Source organism: Lepeophtheirus salmonis, chromosome 1, assembly GCF_016086655.4.
Source record: "Lepeophtheirus salmonis chromosome 1, UVic_Lsal_1.4, whole genome shotgun sequence".
NCBI lineage: Eukaryota > Metazoa > Arthropoda > Copepoda > Siphonostomatoida > Caligidae > Lepeophtheirus > Lepeophtheirus salmonis.
This window is the reverse complement of record NC_052131.2, coordinates 30,303,111-30,322,636: the sequence shown is the minus strand read 5'-3', so window position 1 is coordinate 30,322,636 and position 19,526 is coordinate 30,303,111. Positions and strand designations below refer to the sequence as shown.

The 19,526-nt window shown below is 31.5% G+C and overlaps 1 protein-coding gene across 1 annotated transcript in view; it reads left to right on the top strand.

The window, feature by feature from the left end:
• Positions 1–4,471, top strand: part of LOC121128479 (protein unzipped) — a 55,675-nt gene extending 51,204 nt beyond the window's left edge. Inside the window, exon 3 of the mRNA XM_040724069.2 lies at positions 2,752–4,471. Coding sequence (XP_040580003.1) covers positions 2,752–4,114 — 1,363 coding nt within the window. The 3' untranslated portion in view covers positions 4,115–4,471. The remainder of the gene's footprint in view (positions 1–2,751) is intronic.
• Positions 4,472–19,526: the final 15,055 nt, after the last annotated feature.

Here is a 19,526-nt window from a genome sequence, read left to right as displayed (position 1 = left end):
TTTTGGATGATTGTTCATTGTATGAAGTAAAAATATCAACTTTGAGCCCCTAAGATGGCGTTTCCTTCAATTATAATGAAATTTATGACGTCAGTGAAAACATTGTTTATATTTTTATCCCATCTCAGCCTCGACTGTCAAAAAGGAATGACAAAGTTTGAAAAAAAAAACCCCAAAAAAACAACAACCTACGGTTACCAACTGTTAATTATTATTTAGATAATAAATATGAATTAATTTGAATATTGAATGAATAATTTTATAAAAATAAGTATCAATGACAGAGTATTAAAGGACAGGAATTTTAAGCGAAGGCCCTAGATTCCTATAAATTAATATCAAAATCAAAATCCTATCTAATATCTTTTGGAGTTCATGATACATAAAGTCATCTGCTTTAAACCATACAAGAGTCTATTTATGATAATTAAAAGAAACAGCTGAAAGGAAAATATACTTCATCTTTGCATATTTTTAAAAGTGGACAATGTAACCATAGAGATAAAATACATATAGTGATGAAGTGAAGAAGTAGATGGAAATAAATACTTGGTAAAAACGTTTAAATTGTAATAGTAAGGTATGTTAAAAATATAGAGGATGCCTCAAAAAGTTTTACTTATTAAAATGTTTATTATAATAATAATAATAATAATAATTTATTTCTAAAAATGTATGAATTTAGAGATGTCTAAATACAGTTTATTAAACATATTATTAGATATATTGAGTATATTAATATCTTATTCCAATTCTTAAATTAAAATATACCTTTATTTAGCCTTTCAAAATATTAATGATAGATTTGGGAGATTATTCTGACTATAATTCAATTACAGACTAAACAATTACTGATTCTTAAATTGAATAAAGTTCGTGAGTATTTTCCAAACTTTGGTTCCTTGATTCCTTTCACTTTCACCAAAATTGCATCATTTTATGCCTACATAACTTAACAAAATATATTTAATTAGTTTAGTATAGGGTTTAATTCAGGAGATGAATCAAAGACATGATCATTAATAGATTAAAATATCTTCTTCTTTTTTTTTTTTCATAAAAACGATATTTTTTACAATACTAATACCATAATATTATTAGAGAGTATGGCGAGAAATACGATTTTTTCGATTGTTTTGGTAAACTATCTCTATTCTCTCTTCTTCTGTCGTAGATCTCTATGTCGGATCGGTCTTAGGACTGATTTCCTAATCAGTCCCCTTTTTAGTCTTTTTTTCTATGTGTCCGATGTTTTTTTCATTCCACAGTCCAAAGGGCCGATACATTGGTCTTTCTTTTATACAGTCCTAATTATCATTTTATTTTCTTTACTCCTTGCTAAGATTGAAGAATATAAGAACTCAGAAAATTTTGAATGATAGATAGAACGTATAATAATACGTTCTAGTCACAGACTTCCTACTTTTAACTTCAGGTATATTGTCTCTTTAAAAGAGATGGTGAATTAATACGAAACTTCAGCGACTCAAATGACGTACATAATTTCAGCTGTTATAGTTTCCATAAAAGACTCATAAGGACCGGTCCTAGGACTGACAAATTTTATTTGGACTGGACTGATAGGACTTCAGTCGTTTAGTTTTTTAGATTGATCTAACACTAACATGTGTATCATATCTTTATTGTATCATAAAAACTTTCCTTCAAAAAGATAGAGAAAAAAAGCCCTGAAATCGTCTGGTATTTAGCCAAATATGTCAATCATACCAACTGCCATTTTTATGTAATTTACACCCAGAGTATCACTGTCATATTAATTCTTCACCATTTTTAAAATGAAATATATATTATTAAAATCTAAATAGTATTTTATTCGATACTGTATTATAATATTGCTAAGTAATATTATATCGAAATAGTAGTTATACATTTGTATTTGTGTGTGATAGCCAAAATTTCTTCATAGAAACAATAAAATGGCCAATATATACATTATATATATACGACGAGGATCAACAAGAAATTGTATTCCTGTTCTTTTGGAAACGGAGCATAAATGTAGAATAACTTATTACATTCTTTATTTATCGAAAAGAATACATTATGAAATAGCCATGACGTATTGACCACAAAATACAATGGGTATTTTTGTGTTGACGAAGTAACACCTTGTAACACATTGCGAAATATGGAAGCTAAAAAAAGGGAAGAGAACCAATCAGGGAGCGAAGGAAGAATTAATTTAAAAAAATGGAGGGAGAATAGGATTCTGATCATTATTACAAAATGTGATGAGGTTTTTTGGGATACCATTGTGTTTCTTAAACAAATATGTGTCTGGAAGATACATAATATGGAGTAAAGAAAACTATTAACATACCTTTTCTTGTTTATTTTCTTTATTGTTATTGTTATATACAGAGTTCCTTGTAGGGATATGTATGTGTATATATTAATCAATGAAATTAGGAGAAGCTAATCTATATGCAAATGATTTGGGAAGCGAGACTGTGAAGAAAAAAAAAACATTTTTTTTTGTCTAGTGAAGGAATAAATAAGGATTCATTCTCCCTAAACAGTTGACCAATTTTAATTATATTCATACGTTGTTCCTACATATTTGGACATACGTAGATAGATAGATAAATAGATGGGATATTGATAAAGAAAAACTGGGAAATTTTGACTTCCTCATTTTATTAATGGCCACTCCATATTTACGTATTATTATTTTATATATATTATCATTATTTCATTTGCTAACACTTTCTCCATCTCTCTCTCTTTCAGATGGGAATATATCAAGAAACCCCACGACTGGGTGAAAGACAACCGCGTCGTTCTCCTCAGTGAAGAAGTTGCAGCCTGCAAAGGCACTTACAAAGGCGTAGCAGTCATTGGCTCTGCAAGACGCTCCAATGGTCATTGCTACGTGGATTTCAATGGATCTCTTCATATACTCCGCACTAAATTCTATATTCTTATACAGCGGATCCGTGCCTCCAAACTGGATTGGACTCCCTGGGATATATTCACAAAGATCCCTAGTTCATCTGTAGCCTATGATCTAAAAACCTTTGTTGCAAGGATTGAGGATCCAGAGAAGAAGGGGTTGTATTGCTTTGGATCTCTGAATCCCAATGCAGGGCTGAGTGGAGAGATCAATGGCTTTAATTTGCATGGTGATCGTAAAACACAGAGCTCCACAGTTGGAGCTGTTTTGGTGGAGAAGGAGCCTGTGCGCTATGAACTTCGTGACCTGATTTATATTGAGCGCCGAAAGAAGGTACTCAATGAGACAAAGGTTCTCCTTGGATCCAAAACCTTTATTAATGCAGGTCTATATCAAAACGAAGGGGCATGGAACTCCATTCGCTCTGTTCTTTCCTACAACACATCTCATACCTATAACTGGGGTCAACTCTGGGGACTTATTACAGCCCTTCCCTCACGTGGCCCCTCCTACCATGAAGAAAAAGATGATTTCCCTATCCATGACTTTGAGTGGGGCCTTCCTCTCACGCTTCACTCACATCAACTCAAAGAAGTATCTCGAGTTCTCCAGGCCAAAACGGCCTCAAAATGTGTCATTAAAGCTTTAGAACAGAGCTCTGAAATCCCTTACAGAGCCACTTTACTCTCCTTCTACGATGACGGATCCAACAGCTCACTCAAAATCGAAGGAACTTATATGGAGACCGTATTAAAGGATGTGAGTGTGGACTGTGAACTCCCTTATTTTATAAAGAATGGAAGTGTGGCTCCTACTACAACCACAACGACTACCACAACCACCGTTGGTCCTACAGAGGATCCTTATGCGGATAACTCAGGGATTGTTTTTAAAATCAAAAACCCTCGTCATGCAAATAACAATGCTCATGTCCGAGGAGGGAGACTTTATAACACACACAGTAGTACTACGACGCGGAATCCGCTCTATCGATTCTATCCTCCAGAAGAAGAAGAAAAGGAGACGGAGATGGGAGAGATCCATTCTAATAGGTCTTCCACATCTCCCTACTCGGGTAATCCAAAAACATTTTCACTTACTAACGCTTCTCCGAGAAGTATTCATCAGGATCACCTAGGAAATAACTATTGCTACTTTTCCTTGATGGCCCTACTATTCTTCACTGGTACTCCTATGTAACATACCACAAAAGGCTTACATCCTCCTCTTACTGTCTTCTTTCTGTGTATACATTGTGTTTATATATAAAATATTTAGATATATGCTGCTCTGTTTTCCCGAGATTTATTATGATATAACAAAAATACATATACTACATACATATAACAATAGAACGCGTTACAATACAAGGGTGGACATTTTGTTTATTTCTTTTTCTTTCTATATTTTTCTTGATGCAATATACATTCTCATGCCTGTCTTATTTGTTTGTTGTATTCATACGATAATAACACTATTATATATTTATTTAGTATACTTAATAATGTGGTATAATGAAAAAGATCTTTAAGAATATAAACATATAAATAAATTAAATCACAAAAGAGGTTCGTGAATTCAAACCGAGTGGGAATTTTTAATGGAATTATTACCTGAGTTGCTGTACCTATTTATACCTAGCAGTATCATGAATAAATTACGAAAAATGTGATGTTTTTATAATTCAAGAGATGATAACTCAAAATCAATTTTTGATAACACATCGGCTGAAAAGTCTCGGGCTTCACACATAGATGGTGATATTTTTATTTTTTTTAAATTTACCTCATTTTCAGTTAGTACCAACCTTTAAAAGACAGCTGTCCAGATTTCATGAAAATCTCTTTTTTTGGTATGTGAGCTATTATACTAAGTGTGACGCGACTTTTGTCATTCCCAAAACAATAGATCAAAATCAATTTTGTGTTTTGATTATTTTTTCGGAGAAAAAATACCATTCAAGCAAAGTAATGTCTTGAAATGTGTTATGGGTACTCTGCTCCATAAGGCGTATAAAAAAATATGATAAAAATAAATAACAATAATAATTTTAAAAAAACAATTTTGAACGGAAAAAACGTGTATTCTTTGTAATGCCCGGGACTATACAGCCCATTTGATATGTATAAATCAAGATGTTGTATAATAAAGGTGTGTAGCTCACAAGTTTTACAATTTGACAGAAGTAAGCAAGCCCATTTTAATGACGTCACATATGTGTAGAAACGCTAGCCCGTACTTGTATTTTGCTCTAAGATTACAAGGAATCTTGCCTTAAGAGTCGAGATCCCTTGAGTAGACCATTACATTAAAGAGAGATATAACATAGTCCACTTTGATAAATTCTCAACTCACGTTGTCATATTAATATTATCTTTTTCATTTCTAAGTGAATACAACATTTGTGACGTCACTCAACTCAAATGGCGCATCACAAAGTCATGACAGCAGCTCGGAGCGAACCCAAATTTGGCTATAATTTGTGGTTGAATTTATTCTCCAAGACACTTCAAACTGTAAAGTCGATGAGGGTAGACGTCAGGCCTGTAGGAGAGCCATATGGAGACCGACCAGAAGTCCGCCATATTGTTGATGCAGAAGGTCTGGTTCTTCTTGGCTGTATGGAACTGTATTGTACTTTTTGATGTTATAGGGGGACCAAGATGGAGCTGCCAAGAATCTCTGAAGCCTTCTCGGCTTTGACACCGGCGTGAAAAAGATTGCAAACTGGTGACCTGTTTTGTTGCCGCTTTAATATTTTACACTTAGAGACATGAAATAAAAATAAAACTTGTTTATTTTCCTTTCAACTGTTGTTCGAGAGCGTAATAAAACCTTTAAATTAAAAAAAAACAACGAGATAAAGTCGTAATTAAATGTACTGCAAGTTTTGCGTCCCCATCCTGTAACTAAATAATGACTTAACATAAACCCAAACATACATACACACAAACTTTTCTTTATTAATATTGAGTATTCTTTTAAACCCATCATCATCATAGTAATATACATAGGGTTGTAAATTCGTGGAATTTTTTAGCATCTTATTTTTTTTGTTGATAACCTGAACAGTGTATTTAAAGCTGTTTGCATTATTGTTTAATTCTTCAAGAGAGAACATGTAGGTAAGAATAAAATGAAACAATTTTTTTTGTGAGCTCATGAACAGGGTCGTTCACAGGGGTTGGGCTGGAGGGACTGTGCCCCCCTCAAATTGAGGAATTTTTGCTCTTTACTAGAAAATTTAATATTTTTTTCAACAAATTTAAAATTTGCTTTGATTTTTCAAATTTTTTTGCAAAAAAAATAATTTCTATGAAAAGCTATAGATTTTTGAATTTTTTCTCCAAAAAATTTTATAATTAAAATGTAATTTTTGAAACCTTTTTCCAAAAAAAATAATTTTTTTTGTGAACATTTGTGAATTTTTGGATTTTTTTTCGAAAAAAAATCCAAAACTTAGCCCCATCCAAAAATATAATCCTGTGGACACACATAATGAATGATGTAGGCTAACAGTAGGATTTGTTGGAATATGAGAAGGAGTGAGAGTTTTATTGGATTAATTATTTTGTATGATGCCCTTTCTAGATGCGGAGTGAAATATGTGATGAGTTCTTGCCTAACATCACTGCTTGCTTCCTTTTTGTTTACCTCTTGTTTGTTTGTATGATGGAATATTATCATAAAAATATAATTTTTGGGTCCCCCACTCTGTTTGTACATCCGAATCAATGAGGTGTTGTTGAAAACAAGACTCAAAGTTTAGTAGTATTTTTGTCTTACTTGTAAATATTTCTTTAATGAGAATGTTTTCTGTTGAAATTCACTTAATTTGTAAAACAATATTCAGTCAAACCTGTATTAGGCGGTCGGACAAGGGAAATTAATAAGTGATCGGTTAGTGAACGTGATCCCATAAACCAGATTAGGTATTTGGAGTAATTCAAAGGTTGAAATACATACATTAAGGGACAATATTAACATTGGGGCAGTAATTTCCATTGGGAAAACATTCATTTTCGGATAAATTCTCATTTATGAGCATGCTTACATATTTTATTGATTAACTTCTAAGAGAAGGTCTATTATAAGTTTATAGTAGATCATGCCTACCGTTAAAACCGTGACCGTTAAAAGCAGGCTTATTTATGAACTTATATAGTAGCTATCTAATAATTAGTATGACCGCTGTATGTGGATTTCAGGGTACGCCTAATAGATCTTTTTAATGTTATGAAATTTCTGCTCAGGAACTGATTACGGCTCCTTAGTACTTGTACACTCTTAAATCAGATGATCATTAGATCAAAATTGACGGTAGTTTAAAATTTTATAATTAAGAGTAAAATTTGAAGGAATAAAGATAAACTAAAATGTAAATCATATAACGGAACTAATTAAAATTTTAAAGCAACAGAGGGTGTAACAATTTTATGTAATATAAGCGAAATAGATAATGCTATTGCAAAAGACAGCAGTTGTTGACAAAAAAATGATGTAAAAAGGATTAAAAGGGCTATATTTATTTAAAAAATATATATATTATAAAATATGTCATCCGTCTACACAATCAATGAAGCAGAAGGATTTTTTAAAAATTTGTATTAACTAATTATTCTTATGAACGCCATGGAAAACACGTAAGTGCATTTAAATTAACCAAAATTCATCCTCATCATATAAAAATGAGAAACAGGCATCGTTTATTTGAAAGAACATATCGGGACCAATTAATTAAGTCTATTAAATTCAATAAAAGTTTTAACCTATAAATAAAGCTCTTAGATATCTTAACTCGTCTCACAAATTTGAATACAATGCATTTAATGAACTCAAATATATATGTTAAATATTGGGCTGTATGTTTGAAGTAATAAAATTAATTACCTATTTCTTCTTTTCTAAATCTTTTTATAAAGATTGTTTTTATATTGACGAACAACATATGTCTTGTATTTTCTTTTGAATAGAAGGAAAAGGATTATTACAAAGAAAAATCCTAGGGAGCTCTCATTAATGTTGGGGCTTGTTATGGATTCTAAGACCCGGGATCGAATTACCGCTAATCTTTGATAGAAATATTCAATATCTCCTTAGATTCGGTAACTATAAGGGCTGGTACATTACCGGGATGTACTGTAGTTCAAATTGGTAGGAACCTTACGATGTGGTCGGTATTTATATAATCACATATTAAATAATTTGATATTGGCGATATTGTGACTGGTAATCGCTCTTGTTAGCAGAAAATGTTTCCAAAAAAAATTTATAAATTCATGAATAATATGATTGTTAAAGCCCGTGAATATTTATATCAATCTCTGTTTTTTAAATAAGTTAAACATATTTTGGAATAATTTATCTGTACAGAAAATAAATTATTAAGGAAGAAAATATCAAAAAAACTTGGAAAACTACAGTAGTTCTATTTAAAAAAAAAAAAACATTTTGCTATATACCGTAGAGAACCACGTCCCGTGAATGGTGTACCACGGTTCGTAGCAAACCCTGGGTTTAGCGTACCGTCCCTGCCCTAGTAATTATGATAGACCGTTCAAATATAACTATAGAGTTGCTAGATTAAGATAAAACATAACTGCAATGGTAGATAGATATCTCCTCTGAGTTTGTATTCAACCCAATAACAAGGCCCTTCATTAGAGATAGAAACTGACGCCTCTCTGAGAAGTTTTAGCGTTTCCTTTTTAGATGGTTGTGCTACAAAGGGCCTCTGTCCCATTGAATGTAAACTACATATTAAGGAATTCAAGTTAAAAGCAATCGAAAAGTAATTGGGGAGTTATTTCTAATTTCCTCATCAAGAACCAAGTGTTATTTGAGCTCACTTCATGGTAGGAGCTGTCGAGACGCAAGTTCTTTTCGAAGGGGTCTCTAGAATCTGGATATTACATACTTAATAATATTAGGTAATGAAGTCATTTTCTTTAAATGTATATTAATAAGGCAAAGTTTATCTGTTTGTCTGTATAAAAAACAGTCACCACCAGGTTCCCTATGTATTGAAATAGTGAAGGAGTGTGCATATTATGTGTATAGAAATATTGCAGATATATGCATTTAGAATTGAAATATGTAGCACTGTTTCTGTTTGTTTTTGTTATTGATCTCTGATATATATCATAATTCATATGCATTCTCAGTATATGTTATGATTCGAATTATTTGTTTTTGTTAGTGAGCGTTTTAGAAACTAAAGTAATCATTAGCTATCCCATAATATTATTTATTTTTTTCTCCAATCATTATTATTTTTATTTATTTCTAGAGGAGAGAACACGTCATTGACAAAATTATTGAGTTAGTGTGTTCATGGATAATGGATGGAGTAGCACTGAGGTTTTTTTGTGGAGTTCTCTTCCATCTTATTAACGCCAAATTTGTCTTTTGCCCGACGCCTAATTACGCTAGGCAATGCAAAGTACAACTGCTAGTCACTAATAATAAACATATTTTTATTTTTTAGAGTACTTTAATTTATATTTTATAAAATACTGTACAACATAAACTTTTAAATTCAATGTGGGGTTAAATCCGAGTCAATTGGGTGCATAATGTATATAAACTTATACAACTATTCCCCTTCTCCTTTCCAAGAGGGATTCTATTAGGAGATGAGGAGCTCCTCCTAAAAGTGAATAATTGAGAAACATGGATTTGAAAGTAAAACTATTTACATGAATAAACATTAAATACACAAATGCGATTATGGATTGAGTCCCCTTTTAAAAGGGTATTTGATATTATATGAAAGGAAGTTCCTTAGGGTTGAAAACTCAAAGAGTATTTATTTCAAACATATTTTTATTTAATTGCCTATGGTTATATATCTAAATACATATAATAGGATGTCCTGTTTTTGAGTGAGTATTAACATTCTCTACACCAAGACTTTTCTGCTGAGGACAATAAAAAAATGATTGGGTGGAATGTTAAAGACCTCTCTAATCATTTTCGGTGTTGAATGTATAATCTATTTTAATTTGAAATAAATGGGATTTCTTAAAAAAATATTCTACCTTGATTTTTTAATTATTTATCACTGATAAAGAGAAGTAAAATAACAAAATGAAAGCCTTAGCTGAAATGATAGTTGTTAAACAACATACATTACCTGTAAAAATAAAGCAAAAATTATTCAAGGGCTCATTTTTGAGTGTGCACTTAATGTCTCAAAACTATATTATGTCTTCTTAAACTAAAAAATAGCAATGTAGCAACGAGCGTGTGTAGCTAAAGCACAGTGCACCATATAAAAAAAAAAAAAGAAGAGGAGTACATTGTCAAAATCCAGAGTGTGCGTGAGCATAACTGTTGCACGTTACCCAAGGAATCTTGGAAAGCACATCATTTGAGAAAAAATAAGTCTGATAACTCTTATACTTTTTTGAATTTATTAACCAAAATATATAATATATATTTCCATTTAAAATATGATTCTCCAGCAGAAACCGTAGCCTCCAGACGAGGCCTGAAGCCCTTGGGGGAAACGGACAACCCAGTCCTCTGGTATGTTAAATTTTATCCCATCCTCGTTGCCAATATAATATCTTGATAAATAAGGATAATGAATGCGTCAGCTCTAATAGTGAGTCTAATATATTCTTCATATAGGAAAATGAATTATCAAATATAGGCAACAATAAATATACATATATATGTATATATATACAGAGTGACTTAACAATAGCTGGAATATTATAGTCTATTCACTCTCCACAGCAGCTTTGAGGTCATTCACATTCCTGTGAGGAGTAACACAGGCTTTGCGGAGATTCTCCGGTAGCCACTGTTTGTTGGGTTCATTCCTCATGTTACTGGATGTACCATCCTGTTGCCAGACATAGGAGAGCCTAGCATAATCCTGCAAACCTTCATAGTACATCATATTAAAAAGTAAGTGAAACAAGAGGAAAAAAATATTCATAATCTACATTGATAGAGCTAAGTTTTTGTATGTCTGTCCACACATCATTCTTAAATGTGTGCTAAATAACTAGGAACTGATATAAAAGTTTTAAGTATAAATAACAGTGTAGCCATGAGTGTATGTAGCTAAAGCTCTTCGCGTCACATTAAAAAGAAAAGAAATAGAGTGTACATATTTATATTATTAAAGCAAAGTGTGTTTGTCTTTTTGTATGTCTGTACGTTCTCCCACTATCTTTAATTAAATAAAACAAAATATATCGGTCTGAATGATAATTGACTTTTGTGTCGAATGAGGACTCATTTTTTATATGTTCCTTTAATTGGTTGGATGGAATTGCACTGATTAAGTATAAGTAAACGTTATAGTATTACAATTACTCCAACATACCTAGGAATCTTGTGTGAAGTCCATAAACACAAAGTACTTTTTCTCTCTAGGAATTACCTGGGCGTGCACCTACGCACATTGAGTTCAAGATAATAATATCACCCGAACGCGTTGTCCATGAGCTACGGCAATTCCATTTGAGCTCATATGAAAAATAAAGATGAAAAAGGTAATACAAATAGAAAGAAATGAATTTGACTGTGGATGAAGTATAGGAACGAGCATGTGTAGATATCAGATGATTTTTTTTTTCTTTTTAAGTATTGCTTTTATTATAACTCTTTCATTCTGTAGGAAACGACATCTAAGGGTCGAGTAGTTATGTGCACATGAAAAACGGATGATTTTCGCGCCTTATTATTCATGACAATGCCTGGTACTACCAATAGTCTTTGATCAAACAGATAAACTGCAAATATATTGGCAGGTAGTTTTTAGATTAAAATGACGCGTACCACGTCAAAAATTGTTTGAGAGGCATAAAACATTACTCAAGTAATTTTTTTATGGTCCTCCTTCAAAAACGGTCTTTGTACTGAGGCGAGAAAATATTCACCTGAATTCGGGACTGTCTGATGTATTTTTATATATACCCACATCAATCCCTCAAATGACATATAAGCACTATTTGTATACAATCCTTTTATATTGTACAAAGATCCTTGATCCCAACATTTTCTGCTTGATTTAAAACCACAGTTAATATTATATTGTATTCGTACATGCCTTTGTCGTGTTTCTTCTCGTGACTTATGATATCTCATGACTATATATATATTTAACATCATTACATGTAAATATGTCAGAGTATGGGCTACGATGATGATGAATGATTCCCCTGAGGTTAACATTGTAATTAACGGAGGAAAACCCCCCAAAACTCTTTCTTTCTTTATGAGTTCAATGAGTTTTATGAGTTCAGCTTATAAGTGAAACAGAGAAATGAGACTAATATAGCAATTTTATTACAACACATGGACTGAAAAGTCCCGGGCTTCACAAATAGATGGCGCTTTTTTACTTAAAACTTAATTTTGTTGAGCAAATAAAATAATGTAAAATTCGACTCAAAAAAATTTTGTAAACTTGTAAAATCGATAAACATAGACATCAAAGAATATTGAACAGCCTTCAAAAGTTTTGGGAAAAAATGTCGACAAAAAAAATCATGTCTTTATAGCGTGTTTATATGTTAAGTTCATAAAAAGGTTTAAATAACCATACCTTATTACTTTGAATTTTAAACTTCTACAAGATATAATTCTTTAGTCAACAAAAATTAATACTATAAATAGATGTGTATCTGAGCTCTCTTAATCATTAATGTAGCCGGACTTTGTGGCAATGATGGCTTCAAGGGGCGGCGAAAGGCACTGCATTCGCTGCAGATGTAGTAATCTGTCATGGCGTCCCAGTGCTGGCAGAAAATGGCTTTAAGGGCTTCGATGTTTGAATGAGGGACACTGTAGGTCTCTTCCTCCACATGCACCAAAAAGGTGTAGTCGATGGGGTTGGCATCAGGGGGGGCCAAAAGTGTCATAAAAGAGATCAAAAAAATGCAAAAAGACTCATTCAATAGAGTGTTATCCTGAAGGAGATGTTTTTTTTATTATTTTGGTGTCAAAAGTGTCCTCTCCATCCTCACAAGGCTCTCTCCACCAACTTTTTTGATAGTGTTCTCTGGAACGTCTAGTGTAAAATCCCGATATATCTTGCATGGACCCACATGGACTTGACAAGATTAGCTTGGGCTATTTTTTTTACTCCTTCGGGTCCAGTTTGGCCTTTTAAACAAAATCCTTCTTTCTCTCCAATGTTTTGGACTTGCTGACGGCGTAGACAGTGGTCCTGGAAACACCCAAATCCCTTGGATTATGCGAATATAAATTCATGGATCACGTTCAAGAGTCATTTTCTCGACTTGTAATCCAGAGAGCTCAGGTTTTTTTTTGTTTGCAACAAATTGTTGGTACTGTAATATTTTGAAATATGAATTAATTTCAATCATTCAACCATAACAATGTCTAAGAGGAAAAATGGTACAAAAACTCAGATTTGGATTGAGTTAAAGATCCAAAATTTTATTTCAAAGTTGATCTACAGTCGAATATACTATATAGCAAGTCCAATCTGTTCCTTCATGAAAATTTCTCATGGAATGATCCATATAGCTATATATACCTATATCCATTGCATTGCTTTAAAGTCTTATCAATAATACCAAAGTATTGCCATTTAAATCACAGACCATGAGATCCACAAAAAACTGGGAGTATAATACAACAAAATAGTCATTCGTATGCTATTCATTTCAACGATGCTATTTATTTTTTTATTTTACGATAATGTGTGTCTCAATGTATTTCAATTCGTAAAAGAAGTTTGCTATCGTGATTCAGCCCCTTAAATGAGCCTTAAAAGCTTGTGCTTTGTTAAAGTAATATAAACGTATTATTGTATACATATATATCTGTTCATTTATATTTGAGTGAGATCTATGGAGTATCTTAGTGATTCTTATCTCTATGTTGCTACGTTTTTCCTTACTTTATTTTATCTACCTATAATGTGGGTAAGTACTTGTAGGAACGAACAGACCTTCGCTTATTATTACACCTAAATATATTATAGTTTTTTAAAGTGAATTTGAAAAAGGTTATGGGTAGAGGAGACTGGGAACTGTTACAAACAAATGTGCTGAAACCATTGGGAACATCGGCTCTCTCCCACTTTTACAGAAATTTTATAGACATTGCAATAAAAAAAGTTGTATTTTGTCTATTAAAAAAATATTGATATTTTTTTCGTATCTATTAAATTTGTCCTTCCTCGAGCATCAAAAAAGCTATACCCATAAAATTTACATCAATATTACAGATTATTTTTTGAAAAAATATTTTAATATGATACCAAAAAAAAAAAATAGGCCGTTCGTCAATTACAATTTATGTATTTCATAGGAAATAAAATTGGGTTAAAAATGAAGAAAAGGGGAATCAAGAATATAGTTACATCCGGATTTACACGAAACACAATCATGGTTAAAATTCTCCCACAAACTCATTTTGTAATAGATAAAATACTTTGCATAGAAGAAACATGAAGGAAAATATCTGCATAAAGCCTACTTCATAGGAATTGAGAAAAATGAAGAATTGCCAAATTATAAATGGAAGAGTGGCGCCAAATTTTTGTCCTCTACGTTTCTTTTATAATCATATCACATTGCATTTCAATGAATACGAATACATATTATGAGTGCCCCTACAAAAAGCACTTGGGCTAAAAGACGTGCCAAAAAAGCCTCGCTAATCTGTCAAAAACAGGATCTAATCAAACGCTGGTTGCCTAGAAATGTGGAATTTCAAAATTACTTATTTACATAAGCATCCAAGAACTTTGCATATTAAGAAAAATCTGGATATAGTTAACTTCTCATCCAAAAAAAAAGTTGTTTGCATAATTCGGATTTGACTGGATGGATAAAAATAGCATAATATGTATTAATTCATCTTAAAATATATAAATCAATATTTTTATATTGATCATAACCACATAATCAGTATTAAAAAGCAGGTTGTGTCGGTTTGTTTGGATGATTTTCTGACAAGGACTCATTTTTAAAAAGGAGCGTGTGTATCTATAGCTCTGCACGTGATGTTAAAAAAACAAACTAAACTCGCACAATAAAAAATGCTTAGGATTTACAACCCAATGCATATGTTCTCCCCGTTTCTTTTCTTTTTTAACATGACGTGCAACAGCTATAACTACAGTAGGTGAGTAGTCAGGGGCGTCTGCAGGATTATATATATATTTTTTTTTGTGGGGGGAAAGGGAGGGGTGGAGGCTTGGATTTTGTAATTTTTTTGGAAAAAATTTCAAAATTTTAAATTTGTAGGGAAATAATTCAAACATTATTTTTTTTTTTAATTTCAATAATCCAAAGTTGTTTTTCATTTTTGAAACAAAAATTCGAAATTAAAAAATTTCAAAAATCCAAGGCTATTTACAAAAAAAAATTAAAAATGCAATGCTATTTCCAAAAAATTTAAAAAATCACTGCTCCTCACAAAAAATTAAATTTTTGGAAAAAACATTAAAAAATTAAATTTCAAAATATTATATTTTGTGAAAAAAAATTCAAACTCCAATTTTCTGAAGATAAATTTTGAAAATCCATAACTATTTACATTTTTTGAAAAAATTAAATTAAATTATCCAGTAAAAAACATTTTTTTTTTTTTTTTTTGAGGGGGTGCCTGCAGTCCCTCCATCTCACCCCTTCCAGATGCCACTGGTAGTTCACCCAATTCTGAGCTGTGACTCATTTTCTGAATTTACAACATAGGAGGTATTTTTTCATTTTTATTAATTTTCATTGGAAACGTCAATATTAGCTTCAATTTCTTTAAAATCCTTGCATTTTGTAAAAAATAACTATTTCTGGTTTATTTAAAAGTGAAATGGAGTTAGTCACTAAAGTATAAAGTATAAGAGTGTTTCAACTGTGCACAGTCTCCCCTACTAGTAGCTACAGACGTTCCTTCATTACACCTTAATAATACATTTTAACGTTTTTTAAAGGGAATTTGAAAAAGATTATAGGTATTGAGAAAATGCATATATAAATACTTGACATTGCTCGACCCATTCATTTCTACATCAGAGACTTTAAAGATTCTGAGGCATTTACAATTTGAAGGGTTGACATGTCAATTAGACAAATATTTACAAAAAAAAAATAGATAAAGTAGGTATAATGGGCCTATAAATTTTGAGGAAAGGAACAAAAAATAATAGCTATTATTTAGTTGGGTATTTATTAACTTGAGTCCGTTTCCATATTGGGTTTTTTTATATCTCAAAAATGAGGTTATTTAGAATATATATATTTGTAAATCCTTTTAGAAGATGTTGTATAAACTTGTATAGTAGGAGTAGGGTTATGTAGTTCCTTATTTATTTGGTCCAGTCCAGTTTTAGGACCGGTACTATCGGTCCTTTGGAGTGTCTATCATTAGGACCGGTCCTTAACTGTTGGTTCTTGGAACTTTTCATGAAAATATGGATGGATTATTAAGCTTATTAAAATATATGATAGATGTATTAAGATTATTCCATGTATCTTGCAAAAAAATATGATTTTTTTCATTATAATACAAACAAATTATATTGTTAATTAGAGTATAATTTATTCTATTATTTAAGGGAATAATGAACACATTGACGTCACGAGGGATCGATTTTACTTTCTTTAAAAACTGACAAATAGGACTGGACTGGACAGCGTTCCTCGGTCCTAAATAAGGACCGGCACAACATTAGCTACGAGTGATAGTACCCGGCCGTGCTCGAAGTTATTAGGCGTCAACAAACAGACAAACTTTGATTGATAAAATAGATTTTCTCTCTGAGTAATATTGCGTCGATTCTTATTTGGGACAAATGACTAGAGTCCCCGTCTAGTTCAGTCATGTTTATCAGTCCGAAAACTTATAAAGTTCCGACCTTGTTAACGTCACTCAACTTAATTTCTTCTTCTTTTTTAATCATTTCTAGTACTGGCAGTCCGAAGGGCTGACGGTCTGAAGGACCAGTCCCGAGGACTAATAGGATCCGTCCTGCAACTGGGCTGGACCAAATAAATAAATTCTAATAGAATAGTATCCCTCAATCTTTCTTTCTGCCTTTTAATGAAACCCCTCACACGTAATTACTCATAACTCAGATGTTCTCTCCTCAACCATGAAAATAAATAATCATAACAGCTTGAGCAAATAAAAAAACATTGTTCCGTTTATCAACAACATTTTTTAATGTTTAAGATAACTCATAAATAAATCATCAGTGATACTCTTCGTTTATGAGGAGTGCACTCACACGTAGCTACTCAATACTTAGATATTCTCTCCTAAAAAATGAAAGAATATTAATATGAGCTTGAGAAAATTAAAAGAACATCTTTCAGTTTGCCAAAAAAAAAAAAAAAAATGGTGGGCGTAAAATACTTTTGATTTACAACAAATGTATATGTTCTCACTATTTTTTTTTTTTTTTTTGGCTTAACGTACTTAGCTATATCTACAGACGCTCATATTTAAAAATGAGTCCTTTTCAGACAATCCATCAAACAAATAGTCAAACTTTACTTTTTAATATTGATTATATGGTTATGATATTATGAGAAATAGGGAATCGCGGTACCACTTGGCGCACAAGGCAATTGGGTGTTCTTTTTCATATAGCAAGTTTATTTGAGCTGTGCTCCAGGACTTTCGTGGAATAACTACCCATTCCTTTTGTATTAGCAACAGCTTTATGAGGTTGGTTAGTAGTACACCTAAGCTGTGATCATTTTCTGAATTTAAATCCTTAGCAAAATATTTTTCATTAAAGCCGTTAAATCTTTCATTTTGTGAACATATTAATATTTGTAGTTCCTGACTCGGTTCAACTCTAATAATAAAATGTTTAATTTTTAAACTCAGGGGGGGCAAGTCAATATTTTATTACAGGATACTCGTCATATACTGCCTGAAAACAATTTTAGAGTTGCCAAGTTCATTATACAGAAAATATATCATATTATATATTAATTCCAAATTTTATAGTATTCTTGAAGATTTTTTTTTTTTTTTCCTTTTCCTTTTCTAAATTATGCACTCAAGCTTGGTTCGGTTCGACTTAAGTCGGCTCAAATCTATATTCTACTCTAACGTAATAACATTTCACGGATAAATTGCTTAAAATTTGACGTCATTAATGTTTCGATATCACTTTTTAAGAATCCATGAAAAAAGTGTATCTTTTATTGGATGCAACGGTCTTCTTCACGTTTCATATTAGCATATTAATTGACTAATTATTAAAGATCGTGTTATATCCTTTGGGTTGGAAATTACGTCACTTAACCAAAGGACTGACAGATTTAGATTTAAGGAACGGTCCCAAGGACTGATAGTACCAGTCCTAAGACTGGAACGGATCGAATAAATAAGCGATTTTTGCGAGTGCTTTTTTACATACTATTAAATCTTTTTAAAAGAATCCTCCCAATGGGGATCCCTCTTACTTACAAACAACAATGATATGCCCACACAAAACATTAGTGTTCCGTCGTTGGGTAGTACATCCATACTAAAAATCCCTTACAAATATGTTTGTAGACGATAAGAAATATCCTAATATAATTTTATTATTTTTAACCTTGAAAAATTAAAATTAATTTTTTCACAAAGAAGCATAACTCTTGTGTGATTTATTTATATTTCATCTTCTAACATATTTATATTACGCTTTTTTGTCGTTAGAAATAGTATTTACAATTTAATTACACATTATGTCTAACTCTAAATATATGTAAAGCCATTTCCTCTCAGTGTGGCCTTAAAAATGTGTAGGTAATATTCTTGAAGAACGGAAAGAGACATTGTTTGAGATACTTTAGAGCTTATTAGGGATTCTAACATAACTACAAATTAAGACTCGGACATTTTTTTTTTTCTTTGGAGGAGGGGGGGCTTAGTTATTGGATTTTTTTTTACATATCGAAAAATTCCTTTTTTTGGAAATAAAATTTAAAAAAAAAAGTTCAAATGCTAAATATTTTGGAAAAAATTTAAAAAAATATATTTCAAATATAAGATTTTTTAAAAAAAATTAAATATTAAATTTATTGATGAGAAATTTCAAAAATCCATATTTATTCATAGAAAACATAATTAAGTGGAAAAATATTTCAAAAATCCACAGCCGTTACAAAGCATTACATTTTTTGGAAAACAATTTCCAGAACTATATTTAAATTATAAGAAATTTTTGAAAAAAAAAATTCAAATGTTAAAGTTTTTGGAGAAAAATTTCAAATATCAATTTTGTGCAAAAATATTTCAAAAATCCACAGTTATTTATGTACAAAAAAATTTAAAATAGTGGGGAAAAAAATAGTAAATTAATTTTAAATTTATTAAATTTTTTGAAAGAATATTATATTAAATATTAAAGTTTCTAGTAAAGAGTAAAAAATTCCCTAATTTGTAAAAGTAGGCTACAGCCATTCCAGCCCACCTCCTGCGGACGCCCACGGAGAGATGTATCCATAAGACTAATAAATATGAGTGTTATAGGGCCTTGTTTATGATTGGTAATCCGCAAAATTTCCCAATTATTTCCAATATACAGAGGTAGGAAAAATTTGTTGTATTGCAACTCCAATTCAAGTCTCTAGTCTTAGCTCAAGTGCTTGAGTCCTTAGGAAAAAAAAGATAC